The sequence below is a fragment of the Oncorhynchus gorbuscha genome, linkage group LG13 (assembly GCF_021184085.1).
Source record: "Oncorhynchus gorbuscha isolate QuinsamMale2020 ecotype Even-year linkage group LG13, OgorEven_v1.0, whole genome shotgun sequence".
In the NCBI taxonomy this organism is placed as follows: domain Eukaryota; kingdom Metazoa; phylum Chordata; class Actinopteri; order Salmoniformes; family Salmonidae; genus Oncorhynchus; species Oncorhynchus gorbuscha.
The window spans coordinates 79,170,079-79,186,074 of NC_060185.1; the positions used below are offsets into that span (position 1 = coordinate 79,170,079).

A 15,996-nucleotide genomic window follows, 5' to 3' on the forward strand; every position below is an offset into this window, starting at 1 on the left:
ATAGAGAGACTAGACATGTGCTTTCTGTGCTCTCTCTCAAGGAATAGTGACTTGACATGTGCTTTGTGTGCTCTCTCTCAAGGAATAGAGAAACTAGACATGTGCTTCATGTGCTCTCTCTCAAGGAATAGAGAGACTAGACATGTGCTTTCTGTGCTCTCTCTCAAGGAATAGAGAGACTAGACATGTGCTTTCTGTGCTCTCTCAAGGAATAGAGAGACTAGACATGTGCTTCATGTGCTCTCTCTCAAGGATTAGAGAGACTAGACATGTGCTTTCTGTGCTCTCTCTCAAGGAATATAGACTTGACATGTGCTTTCTGTGCTCTGTGATTAATGTGCTCTCTCTCAAGGAATAGAGAGACTTGACATGTGCTTTCTGTGCTTTCTCAAGGAATAGCTAGACATCTTTCTGTGCAAGGAATAGAGACATGTGCTTTGTGTGCTCTCTCTCAAGGAATAGAGAGACTAGACATGTGCTTTCTGTGCTCATGTGCTCTGTGCTCAAGGAATAGAGACTAGACATGATATAGAGACTGACATGTGCTTTCTGTGCTCTCTCTCAATGAATAGAGAGACTAGACATGTGCTACATGTTCTCTCTCTCAAGGAATAGAGAGACTAGACATGTGCTTCATGTGCTCTCTCTCAAGGAATAGAGAGACTAGACATGTGCTTCATGTGCTCTCTCTCAAGGAATAGAGAGACTAGACATGTGCTTTCTGTGCTCTCTCTCAAGGAATAGAGAGACTTGACATGTGCTTCATGTGCTCTCTCTCAAGGAATAGAGAGACATGTGATTCATTCAATAGACTAGATATGTGCTTTCTGTGCTCTCTCTCAAGGAATAGAGAGACAGACATGTGCTCTGTGCTCTCTCAAGGAATAGAGAGACTAGACATGTGCTTCATGTGCTCTCTCTCAAGGAATGTGCTCTCTCTCAAGGAATAGAGAGACTAGACATGTGTGCTTCATGTGCTTCTCAAGGAATAGAGAGACTAGACATGCTGTGCTCTCTCAAGGAATAGAGAGACTAGACATTCATGTGCTCTGGAATAGAGAGACTCATGTGATTCATGTGCTCTCTCTCAAGGAATAGAGAGACTAGACATGTGATTCATGTGCTCTCTCTCAAGGAATAGAGAGACTTGACATGTGCTTTCTGTGCTCTCTCTCAAGGAATAGAGAGACTAGACATGTGATTCATGTGCTCTCTCTCAAGGAATAGAGAGACTAGACATGTGATTCATGTGCTCTCTCTCAAGGAACAGAGAGACTTGACATGTGCTTTCTGTGCTCTCTCTCAAGGAATAGACTTGATGCTGTTGTTACCTCATGAGTATTGTCCTTGAGTTGAAGTACAGTAGGACTACGTCTTACTGAAGTCAAATGGGCACTAATGTACCTCAGCATCACATAAAGGTGACTCAACAAAAGCTGTAAATTAAAACAGTTCATTGGTAACACTGGTGCTCCCAACTTAAAGATAGGAGCACAACAAAATCTAAATTGATTGAGATACAGCCCATATTGGGCCTATATGAATTCTAGCTACTTCTGAAGCACATTTTGTGCCATGGAAACTAATATGCAATCCTGTAATGACATTTGTTTATTATGAAAACCTGAAATGTTCATACAAAACCGGTCATTGAAATTACAAAGTCATTGGTGGAATATCAGGTTTCTACCCTGTGTACAAGCACTACTGACCTATTGAGATGCATTGCATTGAAACATTACATTCGTACGTTTGAATGTTCTGTCCGTTTAGTGTTCTGAAACAACCAGTAGTGGCGCGTGGTTAAAATCACTGGGGAAGCCCAAAAAACAAGACATACATGTGTTGTGATAATTGCGTTGTTTGCTCTATAAATACTGTTAATTCGTATGCCTCGCGACTGTGATATATACCCTAAGGCCGAGACAATAATAAGACACAGAGGAAGAATGAATTCAACCACACCTTTGTTTCATCACAAAACCGGAAAAGCAACCTTTGTTCGGTGAAGTCGACAAAGCATACGGCATGTAACAAATAGTTACATGCAACTGCCGCGCAACTCTCCTGGGACTGCCGCACAGGAGAAATATCAGGCCACAGCGAGAAACACAATATTGAACTTCACTAGAATAGTGGTCACCAACCGGTCGTTGTGCAATTCAAGGCATTCCTAGTCGATCGCCAAACATTTTTGTAAAAACCCAACGATAAGGCTGTTGGAGGTAAGTGCACCCGGTTCAAACTGTTGCCTTTTGAACCATTTAATGTATCTGAACGGTCAAACTCTGTCTTCCTGATGGGCCTGGAGGACAAATCAAGGTCACTATAGGTCTACCACTGGCCAATCGGACGGCTCAGATTAACGTGTCTGCAATAACGTAACAGGCATAAAAGAAAGCTACAGCAAAGTTGATACTGTGAGGTTTCAAAACGTTTAAAACCTTTACTAGAGTGAGACTGTCAATGAATACAGCAAAGAGCTGCTGTTTTTATGAGTGAGTTCATGTTTCAGTTCTTACTGAGCACTGTCAACACTTTGTATTCAACCCTTTCATAAGCCCGTACTCTACACAGACTGGTGCGGCATTAGCAATCAGACCTGCAGTAGGCCTACAGAGCATTCGGGAAAGTATTCAGACCCGCTTGACTTTTTACACATTTTGTTACGTTATAGCCTTATTCTAAAAATGATTCAAAAAATGTTCCCCATCAATCTACACACAATACCTCATAATGATAAAGTGAAAACAGGTTACAAAAACAAAACAGAAATACATTATTTACATAACTATTCAAACCCTTTAATATGAGACTCGAAATTGAGCTCAGGTGCATCCTGTTTCAATTGTTCATCCTTGAGATGTTTCTACAACTTGATTGGTGTCCACCTGTGGTAAAATCAATTGATTGGACATGATTTGGAAAGGCACACACCTGTCTATATACGGTCTCACAGTGGACAGTGCATGTCAGAGCAAAAAAAAGCCATGAGATCGAAGGAATTGTCCGTAGAGCTCAGAGAAAGGATTGTGCTGAGGCACAGATCTGGGGAAGGGCACCCAAAAATATCTGCGGCATTGGAAGTCCCCAAGAACACAGTGGCCTACATCATTCTTAAATGGAAGATGTTTGGAACCACCAAGACTCTTCCTAGAGCTGGCCGCCCGGTCAAACTGAGCAATCGGGGGAGAAGGGCCTTGGTCAGGGAGGTGACTAAGAACCCAATGGTCACTCTGACAGAGCTCCAGAGTTCTTCTGTGGAGATGGGCAAACCTTCCAGAAAGACAACCATCTCTGCAGCACTCCACCAATCAGGCCTTTATGGTAGAGTGGACAAACAAAAGCCACTACTCTGTAAAAGGCACATAACTGCCAGCTTGGAGTTTGCCAAAAGGCACCTACGGACCCTCAGACCATAATAAACAAGATTATCTGGTCTGATGAAACCAAGATTGAACTCCTTGACCTGAATGCCAAGCGTCACGTCTGGAGGGAACCTGGCACCATCTCTACAGTGAAGCATGGTGGTGGCAGCATCATGCTGTGGGGATGTTTTTCAGCGACAGGTACTGGGAGACTAGTCAGGATTGAGGGAAAGATGAACGAAGCAAAGTACAGAGAGATCCTTGATGACAACCTGCTCCAGAGTGCACTACCCTCTCCATAATGATCCTCTCTCTCTCTTAATACAACCCCCTCTATAATGATCCAACCTGACAGAGCTTGAGAGGATCTGCAGAGAAGAATGGGAGAAAGTCCCCAAATACAGATGTGCCAAGTTTGTAATGTCTTATCCAAGAAGTCTCAAGGCTGTAAACGCTGCCAAAGTTGCTTCAACAGGGTCTGACTACTTATGTAAAAGTGATATTTCAGTCAGTATTTTTTTTATACATTTGCAAAAAATCTATTTTAGAATAAGGCTGTAACGTAACAAAATGTGGAAAAAGTTGAGGGGTCTGAATACTTTCCGAATGCACTGTATATGCAAAAAGACCATTGCCATATATGGATTTACTTTGAACTGGACTGTGTTACAGTCGTGAGTAGATGGCCTTGTTTTGAGGTCAAAGCGAGAGCTGCATGTAGCTACCTGTGCACATTTTGTTCATATCCTTTGCTAGTTAGTGATTTTTTTGCCCAGTTATAGATCATTTGTTGTTAGCAATAGGGGAGTGATTGCTTCCCACAAGAGTACAAAAGATGTACATTTCCTTTGAAAAGCGAGTCAGGTAAAGAGCTTTTTTTTGTCTTAAAGGGGCAGTGTTGTATTTTGAGACAGGCTTGAATAAGCTAAGTAGTCAGAAAAATAATGCATTTTATTTTGTAATGTGGTTGCTTACATCAAACATCACAACAACATTTTCAGACACCTTCTTGTCTGAAGGACAAGTGGATGAACAGGTTCATGTCAAGCCCTGCATGTTCTTTTTATTTTAAATATTATGGAATGTAGGCCTACAGTACAATGAACACCACACATTGGTTGCTACTGTAGGCAGAACGATAGAATAACTATTTCCATGTTCAAATGTTAAAGAATGCATTTTCTCCATATTTTTTTCAATGTTAGACACTGTTAGGCCTACATTCTGACCAAATAGCCACAGTTACCTACTTACTGCTGCTGGAAGTTGCACAGAAAATGTTCAAGTTTTCGCTCAGCAGACCTGAAATTTGCTCAGTGACGGAAATAAATGGGACATTGGTTACATGACCTACAGCATGGTCAAGCAAGATCATTTTTGAATCACTAAACAACGATTGATTTAGAACCACGGAGAGTTACCGCAAGTCACAAAGCTAGCTAGCCACTGGAGGACAACATCAACGAGATGCAACAATTCAAGTTGTTTCTGTCAATGACGTCTGCTCTCCATGCGATTTGATGGGAGCGACAACAAATCCAATCTGTCATATACTTTTTTTGGGGTGTGCCAGGACCATTTATATTTGAGCTCACTCAGTTTAGCTCAACGCTGATTGGCTATTATTTTATACTTTTTTTAATCAAGGGAGGCCAAATGCTCGCTGGCTTTCCTTGCATTCAATGCTACGGGCGGCAACTATGTCATACTCTTTTGGACCAGACAACATCAGATAGAATGCCTACTCATACAGAGACACTGTGCAGGGCGCTGTTTCAGTTGCTCAGATGCTTACTCCTGGGAGATACATTCAGCCTCTCGCGGATTTAAGGAAAATGATGAAAGACAAAAAGACGAAAGATAAATTATTTCATTTTTTTCGTATTTTTATCTTGGTACATTTTTTGGGGAAGCCTGGCTTCCCTTGGCCCTCCATGAATATACGCCATTGGAAACAATGGAATTTTACGTTAATAGGGGAGCCAGCATATTACTATAGCAGAGGCCTCCATGAATACACGCCACTGTAAACAATGGACTTTGAAGTTAGTAGGGGAGCCAGCATATTACTATAGCAGAGGCCATAGAAATAACCAGGGAAAGGATTCATATTTTTGATGAAATCGATCGCCCATTGCCTAATACCAGAATTAAGATGGACCTGCCTATTTGTATAGGTATCCGACATTAGAAATGAAAACACATTCCTTGAGCATCCACATAGGCCTATATGATCAATGGCTTGCGTGTCACATTTGCAACATAGATCATGCAATGGATGCATGCACTGTTGGGAGCTAAATTGGTGGCTATAACCTACCTACTTTGTTGGGTAATAATCACGGTTGAAAAATTAATCATAAACTAATTTACTAGAACATGACAGCCAGCCAAAGTTAGCTACCTCTTTTTGAACTACTTATTGCTAGTTATTGATTTATTGAAATGACCGTCGTAGTAGTTGAAAGTTGGCTGTGTAGCTGAAAAGTCAGAGCCGAAGGGAGCGAAAGTCTATTACAAGCAGCGCCCAGACCTTCAATCAGGAGAATGGCGCATTTCCATGTCCACCAGCTTTTCACAGTTTCTGTAATCGACATAACTGCATCTAGCTACTCATTACAGTAGCTATCTATCTAGCCAAACTAGCGTGCTTTGTTACATTTATTAGCAGTAGGACTGCATTTTGAGAGGTGAAAAATGTATGCACCATAGGAGTAGCCCCGGTACCCAGAGGTCCCATCGTGAGCTGCCAACTCCTCTCCACCTTGTTTGTGCACTGTGCTGACCTTCCAATAATGACATGAATAAGAGGTTTTCTAGACTGAGACCATTTTGTCTAGGGCTCTTTGGAACAATTGTACAGCGAAGACTAATCATTACAACAATTATTATCTGGGTGATTTCATTTGTCGGACGGTGCTCCCAAGATAAAAATTAAAAAACAGGTCACATAGCAAAATATTTGGTGACACTTTAGAGCCCTGGTTCCAAGTGTGTGTGTGTGTGTGTGTGTGTGTGTGTGTGTGTGTGTGTGTGTGTGTGTGTGTGTGTGTGTGTGTGTGTGTGTGTGTGTGTGTGTGTGTGTGTGTGTGTGTGTGTGTGTGTGCGTGTGTGCGTGTGTGCGTGTGTGCGTGTGTGCGTGTGTTTCATGACCAATCAGGTAAGATAGAGACACATTTGAAGAAGCTATCTTTCAAATGGATTAAGCTACGACATATTATGACCCCATCACTGAAATATAAGACTCTGAGGAACATGTATGTGTCTTCTGTTTCCTTCTACAATGTCCACAAGCCACGCAGGACTCATTAGAACAGAGTGGACAAGACCAGGCACTAAATCAGACTTTCAGAAAGACGATCATACAAAATTACAGCCTGATGAACTTCCCAATACCTTCTCCTGATGAATTTCAGTCACTTCAACCCATACTTCTTTCAGATTGATATACTGTCAAAAGTACTGTCAGACTGATTTGTAATAGACTGTCATTACCCCAATTTAGAAAAGTGAACATCACGTTTTTGTATACGTTGGGGTTGCAAAAATGTTTTGATATCAAAATGGGGTCGCAGGCCAAAAAAGTTTGGGAAAGCCTGGTGTACTCTATATTTGCTGTACTCACCAGGAAGAGTGTACGGAAGGAGGCCAGGCCACCGAAGAAGTCCTCAACGCAGAGGACGTGGGGGTCGAAGGCGTAGTAGCTGCCCAGGCTCTCGTATAACTTCTGCATGTTCTTGTGCATGGTGGACAGCTTCTCGTATTGCTCCCGTGAATGTTTTGAGAAGCCGTGAGGGAAGGTATAGTCAAGGAAATAAACATTTTGTTTGATCAATGGTACTGGTCAGACCTGGGTTTCAAATACCCTAAAAATAGATTAAAATACTTGATCTGTGTCTGTTTGGGCTTGCCTTGCTCAATAAACCAATAAAAAAGTCCCACAACTGTAAACTGCACCCATCTGGCACTCAAGGCAAACGCTCAAAGTATTTGAAAATATTTTTCAAGTATTTGAACCCAAGTCTGGTACTGATGCGAAAACACAAAAATGATACTACATACTGTAACACTTTGTCACACTGCTGTGTGATGTTACACAACAATAGACAGTCATCATTGAGCTAGTTATCAAACCACCACCTCCTTTCATTCACTTGTTTGTAAACACACCCACCCACACTGAGAACGCAAACCAAAAATGCTGAAAAAGCCATCTCTTTTCAGACAGGGAGAGGTCAGAGAAACTAATGTGTGTGTTTCAATAACCTCTCCAACTCACTTTGGAGTCATTGGCACAGTGGGCTAATAGCGCACAGCCCGGGAGTCATGGAAATGTATTTTGTAGTCAGCTGCGACACAGATGGCTGTTGGAATAGCTGATTGCAGTCATTGTTCTATTGTTTCTCCCAACAAGAGCGGGGTCAGTTTGTCTTGAACCGCGGCCCACGCCGCACTATGTAATTTACTGAGCAGATAAAGCACTTTCTACTGGGTGAATGGCTATTGACAGCTGCTGTCCATGCACTATTATCCCAGAGGACCACATGGAGCCCAGACACTGGTCATAGACTCTGGTTGTTCTGCCACAAACACAGACGGACCCACACACAGTGTGACAGTGTGTGTGATAAGGTGAAAAGCACACCTCTATTGAACACACTGTGTAAAACAACTCACAGCAAGCATGGAAAGCCACACACATTCAAGCAGATACACAAAGCAGTGTGACAGGACACACACTGCGGTAGTTTTCAACCCTACTCGCCTCAGCCTCAATGTTCAGGTCACTGTCAGCAACACACAATCACACTGAGGCTAATTGGACAACACAGCATCAAACACCCCCACTGTTCTGTCAATCACGCACATCACGTTCATCTATCTACCTGTATCTTCCGATCTATGCATTTCTGCATCTGTCCATGTCTGTCTAAAGCTGTCCAAGGCTGTCTATAGGCCTATGGGCTGGGCTGTGGATCTATGGATGGGCTGGTGTGTATGTGGTCTATCAGGGGTTCTTTTGGGGGATCCTATGGGGGTGTGATGACCGATCTGCAGCCTTGCTACATCTGTGTCCTGGCCGACGTTGGGTCCAGCTGAGCGAGGATGAAAGCAGGGCTGGCAGGAGGCCAGACAAGCTGGATTAGCTCTCAGCGGGTCAGTGTTAACCAGACCTCAACAGCAGCACTGGCAGTGACCAGCACTACAGCCCATACAAGCCTGGTGATGCTAGATTTATCTAGCTGATAGATGTCTTTATATCTGTCTTCCTCCCCTTCTCTCTTTCTGTCACACTGTCTATCTCGCTTACTCTCCCTTTCTCTCTGTCTGTCACTCACCATTTGTCTCTCTGTGTTCCTCTCTTTCTTTTTATCCATATTTTTCTCTCTCTCTTTCTTCCTCTCCCATCAGCTCCCTTTAAAGACCTAAGGACTTGGATGGAAGGGTGTTTACATCAAACCTTGTTTCCACACATCCAATCTCTCAAAGGCACCAACTTTCCACAAAGTTATACAGTGGTTCTACCTCTCTCCCATATTAAAGTCCTTCTAAACCACATTAAAGTCCTTCTAAACCATATTAAAGTCCTTCTAAACCACATTACAGTCCATCTTAACAACAATAAGGTCCTGTTCAACCACACTATGGTCCTGCTTAACCAATGTTTGTGAATATTTCACTCCCATTAACCAGCTGTCAGCAGCACTTTTAGTGTCACTCGATAATGAGCCCAAATATTTCATAAAATCTACAAATTATGCCAGGTTTGAGTGTTTCACACCAATACTCCCACTCACTTTGTCATATGATTCAAGCTTAATATTCAACCTAATATTGCTTATACAATCCAGGGTACGCAAGCTTGGTTACAAAATACAGGACAATACTATTATTACAATCTTATTATAATATATTTTGATAAAAGAGTGAGAATAGAGAACAGTGTGATGGAGAGGAGTCATCAATGGACTAAGGGGCTGAAGTAAGTAAGTAGTGGGGATGAGAAGTGTTGAATGGATGATGCAAGGAGGTAAGTCAAAGCTCAGGTAGCTGTGCTTGTGCTGCTTACTTGGCTGTGCTGTGGTGGAGCATGGATTCTGTGCCGTTTGCTGTTTAGCATGAATAACTGAGCCTCGGTACACCAGGATAGCTGGATCAGAGCAATGAAGGGATGCTGTCTGTCTGCCCAGCTGTCTCTCTGTCCCTTTGTCTGTCGGTCTCCCGCTGGGGACTGATGTGAGGCTCAGTGGGCTTCAGCTCTTGTTATTTCCACATTAAAGCCATGTCATATTGACAGTATCTGACAACAGACTGTCCTACAGCAGTGCCAGTATGCAGCATTTTCAAACTGCATCTCTCAATATCCGATACAGTCTCTCTCTGGCAGACTCCTCATGTTGTGATATAGTCTCTCTCTGGCAGTCTCCTCATGTTCTGATACAGTCTCTCTCTGGCAGTCTGCTCATGTTGTCATATGGTCTCTCTCTGGCAGTCTCCTCATGTTCTGATAGTCTCTCTCTGGCAGTCTCCTCATGTTGTGATATAGTCTCTCTCTGGCAGTCTCCTCATGTTCTGATACAGTCTCTCTCTGGCAGTCTCCTCATGTTGTGATATAGTCTCTCTCTGGCAGTCTCCTCATGTTGTGATATAGTCTCTCTCTGGCAGTCTCCTCATGTTCTGATACAGTCTCTCTCAGGCAGTCTCCTCATGTTGTGATATAGTCTCTCTCTGGCAGTCTCCTCATGTTGTGATATAGTCTCTCTCTGGCAATCTCCTCATGTTGTGATACAGGCTCTCTCCGTTAGTCTCCTCTACTCTTTCTTTCTCTCTTCCTCTTCCATTGTCCTTCCATTTCTTTCTCTTTCTCATTTTCTTGCTATTTCCCCATTCTCTCCATTTCAAAGAAACAAATACACACAACAAGTCCCATACTGAGAGACTCACCTGGACCACGAAATTATCTGAGCGGAAAGAGAAAGAGGGGGCTCAAGGTAAAGTATGACAGCCTCAACTGGTGTTCTCTGTCTGTTTGTCAGTCTCCTCTGGGCCTGTCTGGCAGTCTCCTCTGGCTCTCACCTGTTTGTCATCTCCTCTGGCTCTCTGCCTGTTTGTCATCTCCTCTGGCTCTCTGCCTGTTTGTCATCTCCTCTGGCTCTCTGCCTGTTTGTCATCTCCTCTGGCTCTCTGCCTGTTTGTCATCTCCTATGGCTCTCACCTGTTTGTCAGTCTCACATTTACATTACATTTACATTTAAGTCATTTAGCAGACGCTCTTATCCAGAGCGACTTACAAATTGGTGCATTCACCTTATGACATCCAGTGGAACAGTCACTTTACAATAGTGCATCTAAATCTTAAGGGGGGGGGGGTGAGAGGGATTACTTATCCTATCCTAGGTATTCCTTAAAGAGGTGGGGTTTCAGGTGTCTCCGGAAGGTGGTGATTGACTCAGCTGTCCTGGCGTCGTGAGGGAGTTTGTTCCACCATTGGGGGGCCAGAGCAGCGAACAGTTTTGACTGGGCTGAGCGGGAGCTGTACTTCCTCAGTGGTAGGGAGGCGAGCAGGCCAGAGGTGGATGAACGCAGTGCCCTTGTTTGGGTGTAGGGCCTGATCAGAGCCTGGAGGTACTGAGGTGCCGTTCCCCTCACAGCTCCGTAGGCAAGCACCATGGTCTTGTAGCGGATGCGAGCTTCAACTGGAAGCCAGTGGAGAGAACGGAGGAGCGGGGTGACGTGAGAGAACTTGGGAAGGTTGAACACCAGACGGGCTGCGGCGTTCTGGATGAGTTGAAGGGGTTTAATGGCACAGGCAGGGAGCCCAGCCAACAGCGAGTTGCAGTAATCCAGACGGGAGATGACAAGTGCCTGGATTAGGACCTGTGCCGCTTCCTGTGTGAGGCAGGGTCGTACTCTGCGGATGTTGTAGAGCATGAACCTACAGGAACGGGCCACCGCCTTGATGTTGGTTGAGAACGACAGGGTGTTGTCCAGGATCACGCCAAGGTTCTTGGCGCTCTGGGAGGAGGACACAATGGAGTTGTCAACCGTGATGGCGAGATCATGGAACGGGCAGTCCTTCCCCGGGAGGAAGAGCAGCTCCGTCTTGCCGAGGTTCAGCTTGAGGTGGTGATCCGTCATCCACACTGATATGTCTGCCAGACATGCAGAGATGCGATTCGCCACCTGGTCATCAGAAGGGGGAAAGGAGAAGATTAATTGTGTGTCGTCTGCATAGCAATGATAGGAGAGACCATGTGAGGTTATGACAGAGCCAAGTGACTTGGTGTATAGCGAGAATAGGAGAGGGCCAAGAAGAGAGCCCTGGGGGACACCAGTGGTGAGAGCGCGTGGTGAGGAGACAGATTCTCGCCACGCCACCTGGTAGGAGCGACCTGTCAGGTAGGACGCAATCCAAGCGTGGGCCGCGCTGGAGATGCCCAACTCGGAGAGGGTGGAGAGGAGGATCTGATGGTTCACAGTATCGAAGGCAGCCGATAGATCTAGAAGGATGAGAGCAGAGGAGAGAGAGTTAGCTTTAGCAGTGCGGAGCGCCTCCGTGATACAGAGGAGAGCAGTCTCAGTTGAATGACTAGTCTTGTCTCCTCTGGCTCTTTGCCTGTTTGTCAGTCTCCTATGGCTCTTTGCCTGTTTGTCAGTCTCCTCTGGCTCTTTGCCTGTTTGTCTGTTTGTCATATCCTCTGGCTCTTTGCCTGTTTATCAGTCTCCTCTGGCTCTTTGCCTGTTTGTCAGTCTCCTCGGTCTCTTTGCCTGTTTGTCAGGCTCCTCTGGCTCTTAGCCTGTTTGTCAGTCTCCTCTGGCTCTTTGCCTGTTTGTCAGTCTCCTCTGGCTCTTTTCCTGTTTGTCAGTCTCCTCTGGATCTTTGTCTGATTGTCAGTCTCCTCTGTCTCTTTGCCTGTTTGTCAGTCTCCTCTGGCTCTTTGCCTGTTTGTCAGTCTCCTCTGGCTCTCACCTGTTTGTCACCTCCTCTGGTTCTCTGCCTGTCTGTCAGTCTCCTCTGGCTCTCACCTGATTGTCATCAAATCTGTCTTTATGCCTGATTGTCAGCCTCCTCTGGCTCTCTGCCTATTTGTCAGTCTCCTCTGGCGCTCACCTGTTTGTCATCTCCTCTGGCTCTTTGCCTGTTTGTCATCTCCTCTGGCTCTGTGCCTGTTTGTCATCTACCTCTGGCTTTTTGCTTGTTTGTCATCTCCTCTGGCTCTTTGCCTGTTTGTCATCTACCTCTGGCTCTTTGCCCGTTTGTCAGTCTCCTCTGGCTCTTTGCCCGTTTGTCAGTCTCCTCTGGCTCTTTGCCCGTTTGTCATCTCCTCTGGCTCTTTGCCCGTTTGTCATCTCCTCTGGCTCTTTGCCTGTTTGTCATCTCCTCTGGCTCTTTGCCTGTTTGTCATCTCCTCTGGCTCTTTGCTTGTTTGTCATCTCTCTGGCTCTTTGCCCGTTTGTCAGTCTCCTCTGGCTCTTTGCCTGTTTGTCATCTCCTCTGGCTCTTGCCTGTTTGTCATCTCCTCTGGCTCTTTGCTTGTTTGTCATCTCCTCTGGCTCTTTGCCTGTTTGTCATCTCCTCTGGCTCTTTGCCTGTTTGTCATCTCCTCTGGCTCTTTGCCTGTGTGTCAGTCTCCTCTGGTATTTGCCTGTTTGTCAGTCTCCTCTGGCTCTTTGCCTGTTTGTCAGTCTCCTCTGGCTCTCTGCCTGTTTGTAAGTCTCCTTTGGTACTCACCTGTTTGTCAGTCTCCTCTGGCTCTTGCCTGTTTGTCATCCCCTCTGGCTCTTTGCCTGTTTGTCATCCCCTCTGGCTCTTTGCCTGTTTCTCAGTCTCCTCTATCTCTTTGCCTGTTTGTCAGGCTCCTCTGGCTCTTTGCCTGTTTGTCAGGCTCCTCTGGCTCTTTGCCTGTTTGTCAGGCTCCTCTGGCTCTTTGCCTGTTTGTCATCTCCTCTGGCTCTTTGCCTGTTTCTCAGTCTCCTCTATCTCTTTGCCTGTTTGTCAGGCTCCTCTGGCTCTTTGCCTGTTTGTCAGTCTCCTCTGGCTCTTTGCCTGTTTGTAAGTCTCCTCTGGCTCTTTGCCTGTTTGTCTGTTTGTCATATCCTCTGGCTCTTTGCCTGTTTATCAGTCTCCTCTGGCTCTTTGCCTGTTTGTCAGTCTCCTCGGTCTCTTTGCCTGTTTGTCAGGCTCCTCTGGCTCTTAGCCTGTTTGTCAGTCTCCTCTGGCTCTTTGCCTGTTTGTCAGTCTCCTCTGGCTCTTTTCCTGTTTGTCAGTCTCCTCTGGATCTTTGTCTGATTGTCAGTCTCCTCTGTCTCTTTGCCTGTTTGTCAGTCTCCTCTGGCTCTTTGCCTGTTTGTCAGTCTCCTCTGGCTCTCACCTGTTTGTCACCTCCTCTGGTTCTCTGCCTGTCTGTCAGTCTCCTCTGGCTCTCACCTGATTGTCATCAAATCTGTCTTTATGCCTGATTGTCAGCCTCCTCTGGCTCTCTGCCTATTTGTCAGTCTCCTCTGGCGCTCACCTGTTTGTCATCTCCTCTGGCTCTTTGCCTGTTTGTCATCTCCTCTGGCTCTGTGCCTGTTTGTCATCTACCTCTGGCTTTTTGCTTGTTTGTCATCTCCTCTGGCTCTTTGCCTGTTTGTCATCTACCTCTGGCTCTTTGCCTGTTTGTCATCTACCTCTGGCTTTTTGCTTGTTTGTCATCTCCTCTGGCTCTTTGCCCGTTTGTCAGTCTCCTCTGGCTCTTTGCCCGTTTGTCAGCCTCCTCTGGCTCTTTGCCCGTTTGTCATCTCCTCTGGCTCTTTGCCCGTTTGTCATCTCCTCTGGCTCTTTGCCTGTTTGTCATCTCCTCTGGCTCTTTGCCTGTTTGTCATCTCCTCTGGCTCTTTGCTTGTTTGTCATCTCTCTGGCTCTTTGCCCGTTTGTCAGTCTCCTCTGGCTCTCTGCCTGTTTGTAAGTCTCCTTTGGTACTCACCTGTTTGTCAGTCTCCTCTGGCTCTTGCCTGTTTGTCATCCCCTCTGGCTCTTTGCCTGTTTGTCATCCCCTCTGGCTCTTTGCCTGTTTCTCAGTCTCCTCTATCTCTTTGCCTGTTTGTCAGGCTCCTCTGGCTCTTTGCCTGTTTGTCAGGCTCCTCTGGCTCTTTGCCTGTTTGTCAGGCTCCTCTGGCTCTTTGCCTGTTTGTCATCTCCTCTGGCTCTTTGCCTGTTTCTCAGTCTCCTCTATCTCTTTGCCTGTTTGTCAGGCTCCTCTGGCTCTTTGCCTGTTTGTCAGTCTCCTCTGGCTCTTTGCCTGATTGTCAGTCTCCTCTGGCTCTTTGCCTGTTTGTCAGTCTCCTCTGGCTCTTTGCCTGTTTGTCAGTCTCCTCTGGCTCTTTGCCTGTTTGTCAGTCTCCTCTGGCTCTTTGCCTGTTTGTCAGTCTCCTCTGGCTCTTTGCCTGTTTGTCATCTCCTCTGGCTCTTTGCCCGTTTGTCAGTCTCCTCTGGCTCTTTGCCCGTTTGTCAGTCTCCTCTGGCTCTTTGCCTGTTTGTCAGTCTCCTCTGGCTCTTTGCCCGTTTGTCAGTCTCCTCTGGCTCTTTGCCTGTTTGTCAGTCTCCTCTGGCTCTTTGCCTGTTTGTCAGTCTCCTCTGGCTCTTTGCCTGTTTGTCAGTCTCCTCTGGCTCTTTGCCTGTTTGTCAGTCTCCTCTGGCTCTTTGCCTGTTTGTCAGTCTCCTCTGGCTCTTTGCCTGTTTGTCATCTCCTCTGGCTCTTTGCCTGTTTGTCAGTCTCCTCTGGCTCTCGCCTGTTTGTCACCTCCTCTGGTTCTCTGCCTGTCTTTAAGTCTCCTCTGGCTCTCACCTGTTTGTCATCAAATCTGTCTTTATGCCTGATTGTCATCTCCTCTGGCTCTCTGCATGTTTGTCAGCCTCCTCTGGCTCTCTGCCTGTTTGTCATCTCCTCTGGCTCTTTGCCTGTTTGTCAGTCTCCTCTGGCTCTTTGCCTGTTTGTCAGACTCCTCTGGCTCTTTGCCTGTTTGACAGTCTCCTCTGGCTCTTTGCCTCGGCTTTGTCAGTCTCCTCTGGCTCTTTGCCTGTTTGTCAGTCTCCTCTGGCTCTTTGCCTGTTTGTCAGTCTCCTCTGGCTCTTTGCCTGTTTGTCAGTCTCCTCTGGCTCTTTGCCTGTTTGTCAGTCTCCTCTGGCTCTTTGCCTGTTTGTCAGTCTCCTCTGGCTCTTTGCCTGTTTGTCAGTCTCCTCTGGCTCTTTGCCTGTTTGTCAGTCTCCTCTGGCTCTTTGCCTGTTTGTCAGTCTCCTCTGGCTCTTTGCCTGTTTGTCAGTCTCCTTTGGTACTCACCTGTTTGTCAGTCTCCTCTGGCTCTTGCCTGTTTGTCATCCCCTCTGGCTCTTTGCCTGTTTGTCATCCCCTCTGGCTCTTTGCCTGTTTCTCAGTCTCCTCTATCTCTTTGCCTGTTTGTCAGGCTCCTCTGGCTCTTTGCCTGTTTGTCAGGCTCCTCTGGCTCTTTGCCTGTTTGTCAGGCTCCTCTGGCTCTTTGCCTGTTTGTCATCTCCTCTGGCTCTTTGCCTGTTTCTCAGTCTCCTCTGGCTCTTTGCCTGTTTGTCAGGCTCCTCTGGCTCTTTGCCTGTTTGTCAGTCTCCTCTGGC

General features: G+C 46.0%; 1 protein-coding gene across 1 annotated transcript in view; it reads right to left on the minus strand.

Annotated features, from left to right (window-relative positions):
- Window positions 1-15,996, minus strand: part of diaph2 (diaphanous-related formin 2) — a 732,655-nt gene that overhangs the window by 113,755 nt on the left and 602,904 nt on the right. Inside the window, 1 exon segment of the mRNA XM_046295877.1 lies at window positions 6,994-7,158. Within this exon segment, the coding sequence (XP_046151833.1) occupies window positions 6,994-7,158 (165 nt within the window).